This window comes from Nothobranchius furzeri, chromosome 16, assembly GCF_043380555.1.
Source record: "Nothobranchius furzeri strain GRZ-AD chromosome 16, NfurGRZ-RIMD1, whole genome shotgun sequence".
Lineage (NCBI taxonomy): Eukaryota > Metazoa > Chordata > Actinopteri > Cyprinodontiformes > Nothobranchiidae > Nothobranchius > Nothobranchius furzeri.
Genome location: NC_091756.1, coordinates 54,313,536 through 54,335,349, shown reverse-complemented (window position 1 = coordinate 54,335,349; position 21,814 = coordinate 54,313,536). Strand labels below are relative to the sequence as shown.

The window sequence follows — 21,814 nt, the reverse complement described above, 5'->3', positions numbered from 1 at the left end:
AGTCAGACTTCTCAGTTCACCAGCTTTGTGAAACTAGTTCAAACCACCAGATTCCCGCTCTTTATTGGAATTCTGAGACTTCAAACTGCAGCAATTCTGCCCTTCAACCCTCAAAGATCTAAACTGTTGCTTCACCCGCAGCATTCTAAATGTTAGCTCAGTTTAGTGGCTTTTAATAACCAGTCTTTCTTGTTTTTTGTAGTTTTAGTTGATAAAACTTTTAAATGCAACTCGGTTACTGATTGTGTTTGAGTGTGTTCTGCATGATTCTTGTGACTCTTCATCCTAATTCCTATTGGAGCTCATCATCATCATCATCATCATCTACTCAAGATCATCTGATTTGGACGCACTCACATGTTGGGAATCTTTTCTGATCAGATCTCCTTGTTTCTTCATGATTGACTCTTTCATCCCTGACGTTGTCTCACGATGTCTATCGTTATGTCTGCTGTAACCATGGACGTAATTTTCACTTTAGAAGTGGGGGGGACATGGGGGGGGGGGGTATCTTTACAGTATGTTCTAATGGGAAACAGGCTTCAACACAAACGGTTGTTTTCCGCTTGGTCCTAGAGCTCAACCAGTGTCAATTTAATATAGCGTAATATTGTTTTTGGATGGTAAAAAGTGCGGGGTTCAAAACTTGACTTTGGAAAAAGTGGGGGGGATATGTCCCCCCTGTCCCCCCCCCCCCCCCCCCCCCCCCCCCAAATTACGTCCATGGCTGTAACACCCCAACCTCCCAACCTTCAGCGCTGGTACAGGTAGTCCTCAGATCAGCTGGTGTTCCACATCCAGTTATTTTGGAGTTTCAGATTAAAACATCTCAGAATTTGAACTGAAATCATTGATGTAGGAACATCTTTTTTGGGACATTTTCTATCAGCTCTGAAGTTTCCTCTAAATCAACCCAAAAGGTTAAGAAATGTCTAATAAACTTTCATTCTTCTTCTTGTTGAGCAGCTCTGACTCCGTCTGCTCCTCTGGCCCTGATGCCTCCTCCATCCTTGGGGTCCAGTCAGCCCATCACTGTGTCTCGGATGCAGATGCAGCTCCACCTGCAGAACCTGCAGCAGAACACCAATGCTCTACGCAAACAGCTGTCGCAGCTGCGGAACATCCAGGTGCGCACTGACCGTTGAGACACTGCCGTAGCTCCACAGTTAAATAATTTCATGTAATCAGGTGACATAATTACCACATTTATGTGAATATGTCCGTAAAGATTGAAGCAATTTATTGTAACATGATTGTTGTCTGTTAGAAAAAAAATGATTAGATTTTTTTTAAATCAGTGAAAATTTCAAGAAGAAAGAAAAAACAAGCTGAAAAAAATAAGAGCTGTAATTTTTAATATCTGTTTTAGGACTGATTATGTCTTTATGTTTGTGTTAAAATCTGCACAGTTTGGTTTTAGGCACAATAAACAAGGACCAATAACTTCATTATCTGATCATCAGCTGTTGAACGATGACAAAAAACCTATATCACAAAACAAGGTTAGAATTTGTTGTTTCATGGCAAGACAACATGTGTTTATGACGCTTCAGGAGTATGGAAGAACATAGTGAGACAGGTCAAAGGTCATTTATGAGTGATTTTAAGTTAAAATGAAATGTGCTGTAATCTGCTCTCAGCTGGAGAACCAGGACTCGGTTCTGTCCCTTCTGCGTCAGACTGAGTCGGAGCTGAGCCTCATGATGCTGGATGCCATGCGGCCTCAGGAGGACCCGCTTCAGAGACAGCGCCTCCTGGTGGAGGAGGAGAGACTGAAGTACCTGAACCAGGAGGAGCTGCTCATCCAACAGCTGCAGTCAGTTCATTTTTATTAATACATGATGAGAAAATCATCTCAGATTAAATATTCTAAAACAACAACGGAAAAGAAGTTCTACCAGTTATTTTATTTAAACGTTAACAGTTTAATCTGATTCTGTTTTGTGGGATTTGTGTTTTGGTGTCTGTGAGAACTTTAGCTGCAGCACTGTCCACGCGGACGTTTACTGTAATTTAGTGTGAAGCGTCTGGTTGATTCCCTTGTCTGCAGGCAATTCTGTTTCCTTTATATGTCTGAATGTCTCTCTGATGAAACCGTTAGCTTGTTACCAGACCCAGAGGGACAGATGTCCTTTCTGTCAAAGCTGAATACCAAGTCAGCATTAAAAAGTCAAAATGTTGTTAATGTTCAATGAAAGCAACATGACAACACTGCTCTTGCTGTTGTTCCTCAGCGACCTGGAGAAGTCTGTGGAGGAACTACAGAGGAACTCGTCCATCAACCACGGCCTGGTGACGGAGCAGGACGTCGACCAGAAGAGCAAAGAGTTGAGGATGCTGGGAGAGACGCTCACTGAGCTGAAAAGTGGGTGCTGCTGGTCATTTGGGAGGTTCTATTTTTGTTCCAGGCTCACCTTCATCTGGGGGTGGAGTGGGGTGCACTAGATTGGTCTGGTAGCTCACCTCCTACGTCTGGGAACTCAGTGGGAAGAAGTTTCTGCTCATAGCAGCTTTTCAGACACGTCTGCTGCAGTTCTAATGTTAGACCACAGGAACAAAATTAGTTTTTGTAACATAAATTACGTATTTACAGGAACTAGTCCCTGTGAGTTCACATGTGGCAGGAAGGTCACATGAGGACTTCATGTAGATTTCAGGGGAACAAGCTGTTCTTTAGTTTGTTGTGCTGAAATCATAAGATGATTTATTCAATATTATAATTTAAAAAATCACAGATGCTGTCCTTTTGATTTCAGAAAATCTTCCAGTTTGAGTACGTCTCATATAAAAGTGTGTTAAACATTCAGATGATTTACTGTTGTTGTGCTTTCAGGTCAGGGTTCAGATACAGGAAGTGTTGCTCATTAAATAATAGTCATGCAAAGCACCTGATGAATATGTATGAGTAAGTATAATTATTCATGAGACGTTGGTCACAGCCTCTGGTCCTGCTGCTTTGACCGGTGTTCATGGTTCTTCTCTGAATGTTAGTGAGTAACTCGAAGCGGTACAAGTGATACTGCGCTGGAATTCATAATTGTTTCCTTCTCAGCAGCAGCACTGCAGGTGCTCTCATGTCCAACATGTGCGTAAGCCAGGTCCTTAGTCAACTTAAAGATTGCGTGCATTTTTCCACAAAGTTTTTTTTTTATATAAATCCCAAAGTTTGCATGGAAAGTTGCTCATCCAGTTTTGTGCATAAGCAATCTTTATAAATGAGAACCCGGCTGATAAAAAAAATCAGGTGTGTGGGAGTAGAGAAACTTCTAAAATACGCAAGATGGTGGCTCTGAAGGACCCGGGTTAGACGCTGAGGTAGTTTATTTCTGTTTTGTTTTCGGACCAAAATGACTATAAAAGCTCACTGTTTACAACCAAACATTTTCTTTGCTGCTCATACAGACAAAAGATCTGATTTACAGTTAGAATCATTCATTCTTATACAAAACAAATGATCGAATAAGTAAACACTTCTGTTGTGGTTATGTTAGTGTTATCAAAGTTAGCTAGATGTTTGTCTCTGAGGTCTTGATCTCCGCTTTAGCTAACTGTTATAGCAGATAAAGTGTTACAAACATCCATCTGGTTGCTGTTTAACAAGTCATTTTAAATCTTATTTGACTCTTTTGATGGTTTATATTTAATACAACAGAAGGTCGCTCAACACACATCCCTGTGGCACCCCATTCCTTATTATCTGATACTGATGGCTAGTGAAATGAACGTGTGCAGATTGTCACCTATGCTGGCCATACTGAGATGGAACCATTTAGATTCTGTTTCATATACTCCCTACTACACCATTTGCTGTCTTTGATCCCCCGCAATGCAGATCAGTTCCCCAGCCTGCAGAGTAAGATGTGGGTGGTGCTGAGGGTGGAGGTGGAGGCCGTTAAATTCCTGAAGGAGGAACCTCATCGGCTTGAAGCTCTGCTGAAACGCTGCAACACCATGACCGATGCTCTGAGCTCACTGCGCAGGTCCACCAACCCCTCACGCATAAAATCGTCTTTGTGGGTTTGAAACCTTTCCTCCAGACTTAGAGACAATCTGCAAAGGGAGAGATTCACGTTTCTTAGATGTAAACCTAACAAACGTATATGTGTGTGATGTTTGGAGTGTTGTAGTACAGGGATGAAGAGTGAATTTCAGATGTTAATTCAGAGAAGCTTCAGAACTGTGGATGGAGTTAATGTGGAGATGTTCTGGTGTGCGTTCAGATCAGACAGCAGGTCAGAAGATTCCCTCTACCCTGACCTCTATGGATCAAACCAAACTTTTCTTACTAATGCAACAATAAATTATAAAAAGTTTCTTCATCAGACCAGAAGTAAAGAAACTCAACCGTCAACCAGAGGATACACCTGTATGTGCCTGGTGGTTTTAGTTTTCTGTCCCCTAGTTTAGAAACAGTCCCTGACTGTGATTCTGATGTTTCAGAGGATTTGATCAAAACCAGACCCAGACTGTAGTTTGATCTGTGACTCTGGTTTTCTCTAGACAAGTCACTGACGGGGTCTGGAAGACTCCTGAGGAAATTTCCAGCCAAATCCAGAAGAGACCAGAGGACCTCGGCCGTAGCTCGGACCTGGACATCCTAAACAGTCCTCCTCTCAGCCTCGCTGACCTCAGCACCAGCGCCGGCCTTGCCAATTGGATCCCTGTGTCCTCTGAAGTCAACACCTCGGGCTCTGAGCAGGATGTCCAGTCCTCCATGGCCTTCAGGAGCCGGGTCCTGGATGAGCTGCCGAGTCGTCGTCCTGCAGAAAAAGCTGTGTCAGCTGAAGTTAGGCTGGTAATCATCGCTCTTCACCTTCTTGCAGGAAACAATCATATTTGCAGCTTATTGTTCGGCACTGTCTGAACGGGTCGGATGGCAAATGTCCGTCTGAGATTCTGTCTGAGCTCTTGGATATGTCGGAGTGAAGCTCGCCTCTCACCTGTAGAAAGTTGATTATTTCCTGTGTTCATGGTGTGTTTTTTTGTCAGGCGGCTGAACGGGACTGGGAGGAGAAACGGGCCAGTCTGACTCAATTCAGTGCCCAGGACATCAATCGTTTACTGGAGGAGACCCAGGCCGAGCTGATGAAGGCCATACCGGACCTGGACTTTGCTGCCAAGCATATAAACAAGCCGGCTGTGCCCCCTAAGCCCCAGATCACCATCCCTATAACCTCCAACACATCTACCCTGTCTGCAGCCGGAACCACCGGGCCCATTGCAACCAGTAACGCCGGCGGGGATCAACAGCCGGGCAAAGTCCAGCTGGCTGCCCAGAAGCTGAACAGCATGGAGGGGTCTGGTTCCCATCGGGGGTCAGGTCAGTTCTCTGGATCTTAGTGCCCCAAGCGCAGATTGACTTGTTTGTTTCTTGTTAGCATTTAAACGTTCTGTTTACAGTGGATCTGAGCGTAGCCCGATACAAAACAGAAAAACCCTCCAAGTCTCCTCCTCCACCCCCTCCTCGCAGAAGCTTCCCATCAGCACACGGACTCACCACGAACCGGACTGGAGACGTGATCATCACCACCAAGAACCAGAAGGTGAGCCTCTCTGAGGTCTCTATAAGACAGGAAACTGGACCGATGGAGACACTCTCTAATCAGACGTCGCCTTCAGAGTAGAAGTTCAGATTTATTCAGAACATTTTCAGAGCACAGTTTTAAAAATGGAGGTAAAATTATGAAACTGTGTTGGGTTCTGAATGTTTGTACCCTCACCACGGGTTTTCTCCTCCGGTTCCAAAACCTATTGATCACATTCAGCAGGAGACTCTCAGAATCATCTAGAAACATGACCAAAACACGATCGGGCTCCAGACCGAAAGAAACAGATCCTGGAATCAAGCAGCAGATATGATGTCCTTCTGAGGGGTGGCTGGGATCATCTTTAGAGAAGGTCAGGAGCTACGTTCACCAAAGGGAGCTCTGAGTGGACTACTACTGCTGCTCCTCCTCATCAGAAGGAGTTATGATTGGGGTGCCTTCTGTTCTCCTCCCAGTAGGACCTAGGCCTGACCCAGATGGTAAATGGCCTGTATTTGATATAGCGCCTTCTAGAGTCATGAAACCCCCCAAGGCTCGTTACAACACAATCAGTCATTCACCCATTCACACACACATTCACACACTGGTGGGGATGAGCTACAATGTAGCCACAGCTGCCCTGGGGCGCACTGACAGAGGCGAGGCTGCCGAGCACTGGCGCCACCGGTCCCTCCAACCGCCACCAGCAGGCAACGTGGGTTAAGTGTCTTGCCCAAGGACACAGCAACAGACTGAGCGGGATTCGAACCTGCAACCTTACGATTACGGGGCGAGCACTTAACTCCTGTGCCACCGTCGCCCCCACCATCCCCTACTAACAGATGGAGTTGGAGAGTGTCTCAGAGGAGAGGAGAAAGTGGTCTGGGTCTCTCTCCTGGACCTGATACTTCCTAAACCTAATCTGGGTTTGCAGGGAGGGGCGATGGTGGTGGTGATGATGATGGTGATGGTGATGGTGGTGATGATGATGATGGTGATGGTGATGATGATGATGATGGTGATGATGATGGTGATGGTGATGGTGATGATGATGATGATGATGATGGTGATGATGATGATGATGATGATGATGATGGTGATGATGATGATGATGATGACGGTGATGGTGATGATGATGGTGATGGTGGTGATGATGATGATGATGATGATGATGATGATGATGATGGTGATGATGATGATGATGATGATGATGACAGTGATGGTGATGATGATGATGATGATGGTGATGATGATGATGATGATGATGGTGATGATGATGGTGGTGGTGATGGTGATGATGATGATGATGATGATGGTGATGATGATGATGATGATGATGGTGATGATGATGATGATGATGACGGTGATGGTGATGATGATGGTGATGATGATGATGATGATGATGATGATGGTGATGATGATGATGATGATGATGATGACAGTGATGGTGATGATGATGATGGTGATGGTGATGATGATGATGATGATGATGGTGATGATGATGGTGGTGGTGATGGTGATGATGATGATGATGATGATGATGATGATGGATAAACCTGCTCAAATTGGGTCAGAACTTTACTACAGCTGGCTGACTCGATATTGGTTCAAGTGTAGTTTCAGTCTGAAGACCAGTCTCTCAGGTCTTTAGGTCCCAGAGACAGGTTTATAAAAATTCCAGTTTTAGAACGTTTTTGGGTCAGAACCAAGCCTCTCTGATCCATCTGAATGGCTCCATCCAGAAGACTTCATGCTGTCGGTTAACCATGGAGCTCTGAGCCGTCCTCACACGTTCCTTCAGACCTCCATTCAGTGTTGGGGCTCTACAATGCACTAAGTGCATTAAACATTTTCTCTGTATGATAAGCTTTGAGCAGGAGTAATGTTTCTAGTGAGGAGACAGAATCTGACTTGGTTCTTATTTCAGATGGATGAAGATGGAGAGATGCCTAAAACTCTGGTGAAGCTGAGGCGGACCCCATCTGACACCCCCCGGCCTGCCTCCACCCCACCCGTCATCGCAGCGTCAGCCGTTCAAGATGAAGATGATGAAGAGAAGATCATTGCTGAGCTGGAGGTATGAGTCTGATGATGCTAGGCTGCAGATTTTTGTCTGATTGGTTTGAAGATGTTTGTATAACCATCTTATTCTGTAAACAACAAAGATATTCCAGAGAGCTCCAGTAAAAGATTCTCCAGCTAGTAAATGGTTCCAGTCACAGCACCCCTCAGCTGTGGGCAGAAAGGTAAACCTGAAACTGGCTGTAGCTCCTCTGGATTTCTGACTTTCTTCCTTTTTTACCAACTTTACTCACCTCCTGTTGGCTAAAACGTCCAACTAATCTATGAACAATAACCACTTCTGCTCAGATCTGCTGTTATTCTCCTTGTTTAGGAACTTTTCTGACCTTCATCTGAAATTCTTTGTTTGATCACAAACATTTCAGATTGATTTCTACTGATTTGTTGGTCTGAGTGTCAGACCGAGAAGCAGAACATTTCTGAGAGGAAATGTTTGTTGGTCTGTGTCTCTGAGGAACTTTTTCATCAGGAAATGAATCAGCTTCATGATGAATGAAGTACCCATCAGAACAGATATCTGTCCAAAAGCTCAGTTTGATTTTAATAAATTAAAAAAGTGATAAATGAAATCAAAACTTCTAAATTACCTTTCTTATTTCACCATTTCATAAAACGTGGCAGAATGAGCACGTTTAAAATTGAAAGTGGGCACCGGTACTCGGGAGGAGGCTGAGAAATCCCCCTGCCAAGTGCCGTTGAATGTGCTCACTCCCAAGGTGTGTGTGTGTTTGCGTGGAATGTCGTCGGTGGAAGTGTATAAGGTGCAAATAAAATTGGGGGGCTGGTTGCCACAGGAATGCAGAAATGGGGTCCATACCCTTACTCCCTGACTTGTCCACCCCCCAAGGTCCTATGTGCATGTTTGTGTGATGATGTGAGGGAGCAGGAGGAGAGAAATATGCGGGGATGGGGAGGAATGGCTGATTAGGCTTAGCCCTCCAGGGAGCCAGCTCCCCGACTGGCCCCAATAGGCACCTCTGTTGTCAAATTGCCACCCAGGGCATGGAGACCCCAGCCCATCCTGTCAGGGCCCAAAGCAGCAGCATTACAGAGCCCCACGGAGTCCGAGGGCACCAACCCAGCCCCACCCCAGGAGAATATCTATGCCCACCCCTGCATTTGCACAACTTTCAGAATATATAAGACATAGGACATCCAGGTAAGGTTGGGTCCTCCCCCTCCTGGACCGCCCCCTCCCCTGTGATGGGACAGCAGAGGAGCCAAGGTCTACCCGGGGCTCCTGATCCCGGGCCAGGCACTGCTGCATGTTCCTGCCTTCTTCCCGGCAGCATACATGTCAGGACCCGATCCCCAAGGCCCCGCCCAGATCCCCACACGGGGCCGGCCACCCCCCACACCCCGAGCCCCCAGGCCCCCACCCAGACCCGCCCAGGAACAATGCACCTGCCAGGCAGTGACCCATGGCCGCCGCCAAGACCTCCAAGGGGCCCTATAGACCCTTTTACTACCTACGTCATCAAAAGTTGCGCTCGCAGCCTGGCAACGAGAGTGAAGGCTTCCTCATTCACACTCGATACTAAAACAGCGTTTTAAACCCTTTGTTTTGAAGTTCTGAGCACATAAAAATGTCGGGTTGTTGTGTGTATGGATGCCAGAATCGCTTCTCTTCAAGCAGTGGACTGAAACTTTACAGAATTCCGAAGGGAGCACGTCCATTTCAACAAAATCGGAGGCGTCTGTGGCTGCAGGCCATCAAAAGGTTGATGAAAACCGGGACCACATCAGTCCAGTTCTGGCCTCCCTGCACTGGCTTCCGATTTCCTATCGCTCACAATTCAAAATACTCGTCTTTGTTTATCATTTCTTCCAGGGTGGTGCTCCCCCCTATCTGGCCACTCTCCTGAACAAACACTCCCCATCACGCGCTCTGCGCTCCTCTGACCAAGGCCTGCTCGCTGTCCCTCGGTCTAGGTGTCGTACCCGTGGAGACCGGGCTTTCTCAGTCCTAGCACCGTCACTCTGGAACCAGTTGCCACCCTCAGTTAGGCTGTCCCCTTCTCTGCCAGTCTTTAAGAATCACCTAAAAACACACCTCCTCCGCTTGGCGTTTCCAGAACATGTTTGATTATGGCCCTCTATTATGTTGAATCCATTCCACAGTTTTCATTGGTACACTCAATCCAAATGTGTTTCACACATTTGTATTTTACCGGAATGTTTCATCTATCTCGTTATTTCCATTTTGTATTTTGTAATTTGTATTTTGTAATTTGAATTTCTTTTATTGTTGATTTATTCAGTATAATTACTTACAACTGTACCATGTTCAGCGCTTTGGGCTTCCTGACAGGGTTGCGGAAGGCGCTTTATAAATAAAGCTTTGATTGATTGATTGATTGATTGATTGATTGATTGATTGATTGATTGATTGATTGAAAACTGGCCTGAAAACACGATCCGAAATGCTCGAGTTTGTAGCGCCCATTTTATATCGGGTAAGGTAATTATGTACTAAGATTACACCAGAAAGCTGGTTAACGTGTGTTCTATTAAATAAAGTAAGTTGTGTTTGCTGGTTTGCAAATGAAATTAACATTTCATTCTAATTCATCTGTATTTTCCCACTGCATATTAGTATAAACTGTATTTCTCTAAAATTAACACGATTGTACTCTGAGCACGCTAAAAAAAGAAACCTATGCTATACTCACCCTGCCATGCAGGTACAGTTGGCTGTGAAGACGTAGTTCTCTGGTTTGTTTACTATGACCCAAGCCTCGTACATAGCAGTCTTGTGTCCTTGTCTTTGGCTAGGAAGGACTTCTGCCTTCAAGACGCAAAACTCAGAGTCTATGTGGTGATATTTTACTTTCTGTACGTGGCCACAGACAACATAGTTGTATGCATCTAACGATTTGTATGCCCGTAGCTTCTCACGTGTGTACTTACTGGGCCTCTCCACTAAAAACGTATATATATCGGGCCACTGGATATCTGGCCACGCACCTACATCTTCCACCCATTCCGTAATGCCACAGGGATCCGGGAGTCTGTTGTCATTCGTTAAAGTGAGTTTAATAATATAACATTCAAGATTTGCCGGTGATAACCCCGCAGCGTAGCTTTATAAAGCCTGACACAACGCCATTCTCTGTTGCCAAGCTGCGCGCTCATTCTCGCTGACGTCATATTGTTTACAAACAGTAAAAGGGTCTATATGACTTATGACTACAAGTCATAAATGCTGAACGCTCCTGCAGCTGGCTGTTCATTCCCATGTAGGTGAACCATTCACAATAAATAAATGCAACACGTAAGCACAAATATGTGTAATTAAATATAACATCAGTGTGATGGAGACTAATTATGATAAATGCATCTCCTGTTAAAAATGGCTAAATGATGCCTTCAGACTCAGACCCTGTCCACACGTAGCCGGGAATCTGCCAAAACGTAGATATTTTTCTACGTTTTGGCCTGTCATCCACACGAAAACAGAGTTTTTTCACACGAAAATGGATCTTTTTTAAAACTCCGGCCAAAGTGAAGATCTGCGTTTTCTCCGTTTTGGGTGTCTGCGTGTGGACAGACAAAACCGGAGTTTTAAGGTCCGCAACGTCACTTTCCGCGACAAAAAAATGCTGACATCACGTGTGCGACCTGTGTTTACACTAGCCGACAGCATGAATGCCCTCAGAGCTGCGCTCGCTTTATCAATTGTCCAAGCGCTTTTTGCTTGTTTGTTTTTGCAAGAGGAATTACTGCTCCTTGCGGAAGACCACAGACGAAGGACGAGGTTAAGAACGGGGGAAGTACTGCCGCCTACAGGTCTGGCATGTCCTTAACAACGTATTTATCCGGGTACGTGTGGACAGTTTTTTTTTTAAACGAGGTGGTGTGGATGCAAGTTTTTGGAGGGGCGGATATTCGTTTTTTTTTTTTAAACTTGGCCACGTGTGGACTAGGCCTCAGGGAATCCCATCTGGACACCAGAGTGAAGTGTGCTGGGCTGTTCCCAATAACTCGTACAGAGTACTTTATAGCACAAATCAGTGAGTGAGTGAGTGAGTGAGTGAGTGAGTGAGTGAGTGAGTGAGTGAGTCAACATTGTGAACAGTCTTAGTCGTGCAACATCAACAACTTTAAACAAACAACTGATGTAATTGTGCATGTGCTTTCTGCAGAAACTATTTGTCTTTCAGTTAGACCAACAGTTGTAGGAGGAGAAGACCTGAGACTCTTCTTCCAAATACCTGAAAGTTGACTTAGATGCTTCCAAATCCTTCAGAACGGATTTGGACTTTTCATATTAAGTCTGAAAACCTGACATTGACTCTTCCTCCAAAGACCTGAAACTTGACTATGGCCCAATCCCAATACTTGTACTTCCACACTAGGGCCCTTCAATTGCACAATCCTGGCCAGGGGTGCGAGTGTGTTGGGTGCGGAACCCTTGATCTGCACTTCACCCAAGTCTGCATCGATGTGGACTTGGGTGAAGTGCATTACCCACAATCCAATGCTGTGGGAGAAAAGGCTCAAGTGCCTTTTCTGAAAATACGATTATCAAATGAAAGTAGTTAGCTTTAGGATGATTAATTGATGCTCTGTATGTTTTAGACAAAGCAGCAATGAATGTAGAATTATTTCAAGTAATTGTTTGGTTGTTCATTCATTCATTTATTCATTCATTCATTCATTCATTTTTTAATTATTTTATGAAATGGCACAGTCAATTAAACAAGGTAAAAATTAGTTAAAAAATATAAGTCATTTAGTGCAAAGGAATAAACATAAATGGCCATGCAATTCTGCCTGAACAGGAGTGGGAAGAAGAAAACTTACATAATCCCACCCCAGATCCCCATTCAGTGAGTAAACTCGAACTTCACTGTTGATTATTCAATCATTCTTTTCCTATTTAAAAGAGTGATGGCGTAACCACAGGCAACTGTAAAGTTTTTACAGTTTAACAACAAATTCTACCAACAATGGTGAAGGAAAAATATCAACAATGTTTATGTTTATGTTTGTTTATGTATTTAGCAGACGCTTTTGTCCAAAGCGACTTAGAAGTGATAATCGGCATATTGCCCTTGAGGCTAACAGCAACAATAACAACAACAACATTGACATCAGGAACGTTTATGCGATAAAACAGAGTAAACGACAGAATAAATTAAATTAGGGATTCTCATCTCTATACTTTGTCCAGACCTTATGTTTATGTAACAGTTTAAATTGATTTATAGTTTGGCATTGCTTGTGTTGTAAGTCCAGTTTGTTCCAGAATTTCACTCCGCATACCGACACACGGACATATTTACAAGTAGTTTGAACTCTTGGCAATGAAAAACATCCAAAACCTCTCAAGTTATGAACACGTTCAGGAATTGAAAAGAAACGTTGTAGGTTAGATGGTAATACTTTATTGAATGCTTTGTATGGAACTATTGATGTATTATATTTAACAAGATCATCACATTTTAGCAGCATTGATTTCATGAACAGATTATGGGTGTGTTCTAGAAACCCAACCTTGTGGACATAGACGTAATTTTTGGGGGGGACAGGGGGGACATGTCCCCCCCCCCACTTTCTCCAAAGTCAAGTTTTCACCCCTGCACTTTTTACCAATACTCTATATTAGGGCTGCAACAACGAATCGATAAATTCGATGAAAATCGATTACTAAAAGCGTTGGCAACGAATTGCGTCATCGATTCGTTGTGTCGCACAACTCTTCCAAAAGCGCCCCCCCTTCCCGCCCGCCGTTGCGCGCAGACCAGAGCAAGTCAGATCAGCGCGAGGGAGAGCCGGCAGATCAGCGGGAGGGAGAGCCGCAGATCAGCGCGAGGGAGAGCCGCAGATCAGCGCGAGGGAGAGCCGGCAGATCAGCGGGAGGGAGAGCCGCAGATCAGCGCAAGGGAGAGCCGGCAGATCAGCGCGAGGGAGAGCCGCAGACTTGCGCTGCTGCGAACCGGTTCCGCATTGTTGCACAGCGATCCAGGCAGCTGCTTCCAGCGCACGGTCCATTCTCAAAGTGGCGCAACCAAAAAACTATAATTAGCACAGGATCGTTCTTGTCTGCACATGTTCTCTATTTTCTGTCTTATTTGTGCCTGAAGCTTGCTACTGCGGAGCTCATCACCTGTGCTGTGGTGATGTCACCTCACGCAGCATCGAAAACGCGCTCTGCGCTTTTCGGTCAGGAGATCCCTTTGATCTGCTCAAAAGTAACTGATGAGGTGAAAAGGTAAGAATCCAGGCAACAGATTTTCTGGAGAATTAAGAGGAGATGCAGGAAGATGAGAGACAGACAGGACAGGAAAATAGTTCAATAAAAACAAGAAAACAAAACAAAGTGTTGAAAAGTAAAATGTAGGTAGATTTATCACCACTACACGTTTTTACCTATAAAAAACAATAAGTTATACACATGTCCTATTTATACATCTGATACAATTCAGATCACCTTCAAAACTCAGTCACACACCCAGGGCCGTTTCAAGACATTTTGGGGGCCAAGGCAAAATGCCCCCCCCCCCCCCCCCCAAATAACTGGGCTCCCCAGAAGCCTCTGTGTAATTCATGCCCTCTCCAGTAGTGTTAGTTATATGGTGTTTATAAAAGCCCCTCAGACATTACTGACATGTTCTAATATTATCAGATGAAAAACTAAATTATCAGACATGCTGTCTCATCTGCTGCTTTTATAAACTTGCAAAAAGTAACAAAACCATTTGAAAGCCACTATTTGTGGATTCTCTGAAAGTTTCCATGGAGTGTGTGACAACTTATTTTTTCATTGATCCTATCGTCTAATCTCACAGCTGAAACAAGCATCCTTAATAATCTGTGCACAGGAAGCTTACCGATGCTGTAGTAAAACAAAAGGTATAATAATTTATTATTAATAAAACCTTGTTGCAGCACTAAAGCAGAAAAATTTGATTTTGCATTAAATATGCAAAATATTTACATATGAATTGTTTTAGAGCCCTTTAATTGGCAGAATCTGATATTAATTTAGTTCTTACAAAAAATGGGTCCCAACATGGTTTGTGTGGCGTTGCCATAGTGTGACATCATAGGCACAGATCCCCTGTCCTCTTGTTTGGAAATGGAAATATGATCACCCTACATTAAACAAACTGTCCACCCGGGATTTTGTACTGCACAGAGACGCTTCGCTGCCTATGACTGAACGTCAGTTGAGAGTCAGTCTCATGCAGAATGACCAATGAAGAGAGGGCCTCAAGTTAAGACCCTCTCCTCATTGGTCAGTCCACACGAGGTGGGTCAAAGGTTACTCTGGGCGGGTTACGTGTTGTCAGGCATTCAAGTATTGAGTATATTTACTGCATATTACAGTAAAATATTCTGTATGTGACCACATTATGGTGATCCTTGGGCCGTGATGATGGAGCCCTTGAATATTGTTGCCCAGGGTACAACAAAGTGTTAATCTGGCCCTGGTTCCGCTGTCACATTCCCGCAGAAACTGGTGGATCACACTGGGGCCAGACTAACATGTGGTTTTACAACCACAATGTCCTCAGAAGCAAAAACGCTTTTAAAAGGGAGGGAGGAGTCCTAACTGTTGCTGCAGGCGTGTTGTGTGAGAGTGCAGTTATATACTGGTTAATATATTTTTGGGTTAAGTTGCTTTCATGTGGCCTAATGTGAGTCTATTTGGGATCATTGGAATGATCAGCAGCATTTCTTGATGTGACTTTATGGCAGTTGCCCAGGGCATCATCGCAAGGAGGATGGCATTCATTTACTTTTGTTTTATTTGGTATTTTTTCAGTCATTTTTGGAAATAGTGATCAATTTTGATTAATTCACAGCCTATGTTTAATTACATTTAAAATAAATGTCAACAGATGAGATCAAACAAAACAGATGAGAATTGCCCTTAAGCTGTTTAACTTGGACCAAGCATTTTAGGTCACAGATAGATGTAGCTTAGGGTCTCTGTCTATACACCTTATAAGACAATTTAGGTGATGGCATGTTGTTTTTCTGCTATTGAACTGTTTTCTAATAATGTTGTGTTAAATAAAGTGAAGGAAGGAGAGAAATAACGTTTCCCTAGCAGTTTTTAAAAATTTCCCCATGTAATCCGATTAATCGATTAATCGTGTCGAGACCCCATCCGATTAATCGATTATCCAAATAATCGTTTGTTGCAGCCCTACTCTATATTAAATTGGCACTGGTTGAGCTCTAGGACCAAGCAGAAAACAACCATTTGTGTTGAAGCCTGTTTCCCATTAGAACATACTGTAATGTCCCCCCACCCACCCACCCACACACACACACACACACACACACACACACACACACACACACACACGTGTCCCCCCCACTTCTAAAGTGAAAATTACGTCCATGCTTGTGGTTGATTCGCACTGCTCTTTTCTGTAATATGATCAGAGAATGTAGTGTGTTATGATAAGTATTCCCCCACACTTCAACACAATACGTAAGGTATGGGAGTACCAAGGTGCAGTATAAAGTATGTTTTCATAAAGGTATCATTTTTGCTTTATTTATAATTGAGAGGCTTTTGGAGATTTTTGTTTTTATGTGTCTAACATGGGGTTTCCATGACAATTTACTATCAATTTTTACTCCTAAAAATGTAGTTGAAGCTTTACTGCACTTAAGACCTTAGGGTGCAGTTGGAGTATTGGGATTGGGCCTTGGACTCTTCCTCCAAAATAGATTTAGTGCTTGAGTTTAACCAGTAGGCTTGTTTTACTGCATCGTCGTAGTGGTACTCTGAGAGGCAACCTGTCTGAATAACTCTGGAGATTATGTTTCCTGTTTGCTTTATTTATAGATTGTTGACAGAATGTTTTTAAATTCCAGGTAATAAAAAGGATCAAACCAGTTTTAAATGGTGTGTTAATGGAATGTCCCTGAGGCTCCTCGTGTTTCAGATGAACTGAAGGTTTCTCTCCTGGTTGTGAAGGATTTAGTTTGAAACACAATGAATGGGTGAACTGCTGTCATCGTGTGAAACCTGCAGCCTTCTTAGCTCTGATCATCGATCCTCGTGACAGAAGTTTAGCTGAATAGAGACTTAGTTTATCCACACAAACCCTTACTTATACTGCATGTTCAGACAGCCATATGTAGAGGTAGTGGGTGGAGTTTGGTGGCAGGAGGATCTCCTTTCTGTCTTTTGTGGATGAGGTGGTACCCTTATCTCCATCAAACTGTGACCTTCAGCTGTTGCTAGGAGGATGATCAGTAGCAGGCCGTGGACCTGGACCTATCCAGTGTGGATATCAAGTACTGGGTTGGGGCGAGGTCCTGCCTTATTATGGGAGGAGTTTAATGGGCCATTCCCATCTGTACCGGGTCGGCCCGGGCCGGGTAGCTCCAGTCGGCCCCAGCCTGGCCCGGTTGATTCCACACATCCTTGTCTTAAGCCCACGTGGGCTGATTCTACCCACCAATCAGAGGCTTGCTCTAATGGAAGGTGTGAATTTGCTGTCAGCAGTGGGTGTGTTGGCCCTGGTCGGCCTGAAGCAGACCCCCTCGAGAAGAGGGCTGAGAATGAGCCTTGGTTGGCCCGGAAAAATACCAGGCCACCCAGATATGTAAACAACCTACGCTACCCGGCCCGGGCCGACCCGGTACAGATGGGAATGGCCCATAAGCAACCCTGAGTGGTGATCAGATTTATTTTAAGAGTCATCTCTGAGAGATTTAATTATTTTAAGACTTTAGATCCAACGTGTGAGTGCAGGCTCATGATTCCAGAGACTTCCTGTTCTGTGAAAATGAATCTTCACCTGAGGATACGTTTTACATGATGACCTAATCGATGGGCTCCTAACAGGATATTCACACGTTTGTCTCTGGGCTCCCACAGAACAGCAGCAACTCTCCAGGACCAACGAAAGGTCCGACTGTCGCAGCCCGACTCAAACACCTCCAGCAGGGCAGCCTGGAGAGACCCAAAACCCGTAAACAGAAAGAGGACTTCCCTAAGGTCCAGGGCCAGCAGCAGGTATTCCACTTCTAAACGCTCCACCTGCTTCTCCCCTCGCTGTCACTTCCAGGAAACCTCCACCTGATCCTTCAGAAGACGCAGAGGCGCAGAACCTGAGCTCACCTCCTCTTCTCCGCCTGGTTGACCTTTGGGTTTGCAGACGAGCGTCTTAGACGTCAAGTTTTTGCTGAGTCTGTTTGGAATCCTGAGGAGAATCTGGTGATTTATTCAAACAGCTGAAATGTTACGTTATGACTTAAAGTTTAAGGTTTACTGAAGAGGATGTTAAAGTTCTCAGAAAACAAAAGTAAAAAAAAAACATAAAAAGAAAAAAGATGCTGAAGAAACAAAATCAGAAAGTGTTAGATAAAAAAAAACTGCTAACTGTTTTATTGAATCATTTCATTTTAAAGATTTTAACATTACAGTTGTCATTTAATTTCACATTTGTCTTTTCCTGAAAACTCACAGAAGCAAAAGTGTTCTTCTTTTCTGCAGATTTTCAGCTGAACAAAAGCAGTTAAACATCACATATTATGTTTTGGTTTCAGGTTTAATTCCAACATTTTCTAACAACGCTTTACAATTTAGCCGTTTCTGTAATCAAACATGACCTCACGTCCTGTTCACGCAAACGATCCACGAGTCAAAAAATAGAAAACTCCTTTCCGTTTCAAAGGACCAATAAATGAAAAGCTGGATTTTAACGGACGTTTATGTTTAAATGATGTTCACCAGACGAGACGAGAAAAGGATTCAAGTAAGTTTTGCTTTTCTGCTCGATTCAAAACCTACACAACCTTAAAAAGTTACCAGATTAACCATTTTAGTTTCTTCAGTCTTTTATTTTTCTGAAGAATAAACGTCAAACTGAATCTAAAAACTGATGATTTAGGAAGCATCCGTGATTAAATCTGTGTTTTTATTGACTATAAAGTCGCCTCGACGCTAGTTAAAACACACCAGGAGGATTGCCTCCTGGTGCTTCGGTCTGAGTTAGAAACTGATGATGTTTACTGACCCGACCGATTAAACGATGAGACTATTCCTCAATGTGGGAGTTAGATACAAAGTTCTGCAGCTTCAGAACATTTGGACCCATGAGGTCTCAGCTTGGCCCCGTGACCCCATACAGGTAAACAGAACCCGTGAACAAACACGGTCCGGTGCGCCCACCCTACAGCAGCTCTGATCCAGAACCTTCTTGTCTCAGCTGAGCCACAGAGACTTGTTCTGCTGCCGAAGAGTTAAAACACAATATTTCCTGTCATTCAGAGCTCCTTACGTCTTCCTCCTCTTCCTCCTCCTGTTTCTATCTCACATTTCCTCTCATCTTCACCTCCTGTCCCCTCTGCTTGTTTATTTTCCTCTTGTCTCCTTTTCTAATAACATTTTTCAATCTTCACTTCATCTCTTCTGCTTTTCTTTTGCTCAGCGCTGCTTGCATCGTTTCAGCCTTCATCGCTTTGTTTCCTCCTCTTCCTCAGTTCTCACTGCGACACTCAGAGGAGGAAGAGGAGCAGAATTAGGGCACAGATTTCTGACAGCAGAGCAGCTCAGAATTATTCCTGCAGCAGCAGTCCTCGTCTCTCACGTGCACAAGTCAGTCACACTCATGCACTAAAGCCCCGCCCCCCTACCGGCCAATCAGAGCTCACAGGAGGAGAGAGTTCAGGGAGTCACGGATCAGATTTAACAAAAACTTCATACGTGTTGTCTGTTGTCTGATTTTTATCTTTTCTCCCCTCCTCCCCCTCTCACGCTTCATGTCTTCATTCAACTTTTATCTTCTTTGCTCTTAACCCCCATCCCTACCCCCACGGGGCAGTCCTGAGCTTCAGATCCATCATCTTCATCATCATCATCATCATTTTCGCTACTGTTTTACTTAGCTGCTTTTTTCTGATGTTATTTTACTCTTTCAGTTTGTGTATTAATTTTTTTTTTTTTTTTTTTTTAGTTTTTGTTCCATCCTGTCTGCTTCTCAGGTCTCTCAGGTCTCATCCGGACTGATCACCTGAGGAGTGAGAACTCGGATCATTCTGGTTTTGGACTACTAAACCCTAATCCACACCTCAGAGGTGTGACGTGTCATTTGACCCGGCTGTCTGTTAAAGCGGCTCTGGACCTGCATCATGAAGCAGTTTGTCACATTAAACATGTAAATCCATTTTCCACCTGAGCTAACAAACGTCTGTGTCCCAGCTCCACTCCGGAATAATCCGCTCGCGGGCTCAAAATGAATCTAAAGGTCGACAGAGAGTTTTTAGAAGAAACTAAATAACAAAGAAAAACAGGTGGAGGTGGTTTTTAGTTTTCTGCAGCAAGTCTTAAACCCAAGTTTATTGTTCTGTGAAGAATCAGAAGTGTTTAAGAGAAGGTTGATGAAATATAGATAAAAATAAAATGTTTACAAAATACAGTAAAATACCAGCTTGTTTTATTAAGGCTGTTATCTCTTTTTTTGTCAGAATAATAATCTATAATGCTAATGATCTGTTAAACACACAGTTTAAAGATGAAAATAAGCATCTTAATTATTAAAATGTTTCAAAGCTCCAACCATCAGCTGCTTGCTTCAGCTTTAAAATCTTCCGATGACCGCTGCCTGTTGATGCGAAGGTTTCAACCGGAGATCCACACGGATGAGAGGAGAGAATAAAAAATATTCGATGGTTTTATTAGTTTAAAAGTCTTTATGTTAATATTTTATTATAGTTAACAATAAAGTGTTTCAACCTTAATGCATTTTTATTTACAGGCAAATTCATAGAACAATGATAAAAAAACTTTAATATTTATCTTAAGATGGACTAACGTTTGATTTTTGTTTTCAAAGAAAATCCGAATCTGAAAGCTGAAACTGGGACTCAGATGATGGGTTAACATTTAAATCTTTAGATGTCCTAAAATGATTTTTTAAAGTTTAAATGAAACCTGAAGATTTGAGCCGAAAAATCTCCAAACGGGAAGAAAATGTGTGGCAAGTCTTTGGAGGGAATCTGAGTGTTTTAATTGAAATGAATAATAATTACCTTGTAAATGGAATGTATCTGTGGGCTCAGATTAGATTAATAATCCAGAATTAGAGACGTTAACCTCCTCAGATATATTGTATGTATATTGTTCTAGAACCATTTTGTTTTAGTTTTAAAGAGAACGTGTAAAAAGAGAAGTCATCTATGTTTTATAGAATCGAGTTCTTTTGTATTTTTATACTTGAAGATTCATAAACATGTAACACATTTATTCTGTAAATTATTATTTTTCTGAGTTAAAGATTTTATTTTTTCTGCGAACCATAAAACGAACCATGATCACGTGAGACGCTCCGGATAAGAACTGTATAAACAATTTAAATAATAAAAAAACAAAGCACATGAGCCAATCGGGACGTCATGTCTGTAGCCGTTTCATTCTAACCAATCGTGTGCGTTCTCTCAGATTACACTTTAACCTGTTTATCGTTGGTTTCCTGATGAGCGTGTGACTGTTTGACCGTCTGTGGATGTTTGAATCATGTATATAAACCCTAATGAGATATTATCAAATAATTTTACGTGAAAGTTTTATATAGAAGAAAACAAAAGTCTGAAAAGGCATGCAATCTGTAAACATTCCTGAAATCTGCACGCTGACTCAACAGATCTCATCTAAATTCAGTGTAAACCTGTGTGTGTACCATAGAGTAAAAGTGTACAGAAATATAGGTTTTTGTATTCCGTTGGAGCTCCGTCTGTCAAAATAAAACACTAAAATACTAACGGAGAAATAAATCCAAACAATATTAATCATCTAAAAGCTGTTCCTTCAGTTTGAAAGTGCTGCTTGCTGTGTGGGTCGGTGTTGTTCGTGAATTGTGAAGAAGAACGATGATGATCAATAAACTGTAAAACAAAGCACAACTCTGTCAATGAAAAGAAAAAAAGCTGCTGCTTTTTGTACATTCCTGTTATGTTTTTGTGACAATAAAGGTGATCCTCTGATACGTCACAGCTATCAGTGAATCGTTGAAGCTCCAAAAGTCCTAATCATCTCCTAAAACTTGGATTAGTGTGAAATAGTTGAGAGAAGCTCTCAATTTACCAGTCGATCTATATTCCTACCATCACCTATGGTCATGAGCTTTCGGTAGTGACCGAAAGAATGAGATCGTGGATACAAGCAGCCGAAAGGAGTTTTCTCCAGATGGTGTCTGGGCTCTCCCTTAGAGATAGGGTGAGAAGCTTGGTCA

The 21,814-nt window shown here is 43.1% G+C and overlaps 1 protein-coding gene across 18 annotated transcripts in view; it reads left to right on the top strand.

The window, feature by feature from the left end:
- srcin1b (SRC kinase signaling inhibitor 1b) overlaps positions 1 to 21,568 on the top strand; it is a 185,385-nt gene extending 163,817 nt beyond the window's left edge. For 9 of the 18 annotated variants that reach the window (XM_054749529.2, XM_054749528.2, XM_054749531.2 and 6 more), the window contains 11 exons: positions 967 to 1,127; positions 1,641 to 1,816; positions 2,235 to 2,365; positions 3,833 to 4,013; positions 4,501 to 4,795; positions 4,990 to 5,320; positions 5,401 to 5,543; positions 7,453 to 7,602; positions 7,691 to 7,771; positions 17,461 to 17,598; positions 19,541 to 21,568. In XM_054749529.2, coding sequence (XP_054605504.1) covers positions 967 to 1,127; positions 1,641 to 1,816; positions 2,235 to 2,365; positions 3,833 to 4,013; positions 4,501 to 4,795; positions 4,990 to 5,320; positions 5,401 to 5,543; positions 7,453 to 7,602; positions 7,691 to 7,771; positions 17,461 to 17,598; positions 19,541 to 19,762 — 2,009 coding nt within the window. In that variant the 3' untranslated portion in view covers positions 19,763 to 21,568. Of the gene's footprint in view, positions 1 to 966; positions 1,128 to 1,640; positions 1,817 to 2,234; positions 2,366 to 3,832; positions 4,014 to 4,500; positions 4,796 to 4,989; positions 5,321 to 5,400; positions 5,544 to 7,452; positions 7,603 to 7,690; positions 7,772 to 9,438; positions 9,914 to 17,460; positions 18,098 to 19,408 lie in introns of those variants that run through there. The other 9 variants (XM_070545839.1, XM_054749530.2, XM_054749538.2 and 6 more) reach the window with 8 other exon arrangements.
- Positions 21,569 to 21,814: the final 246 nt, after the last annotated feature.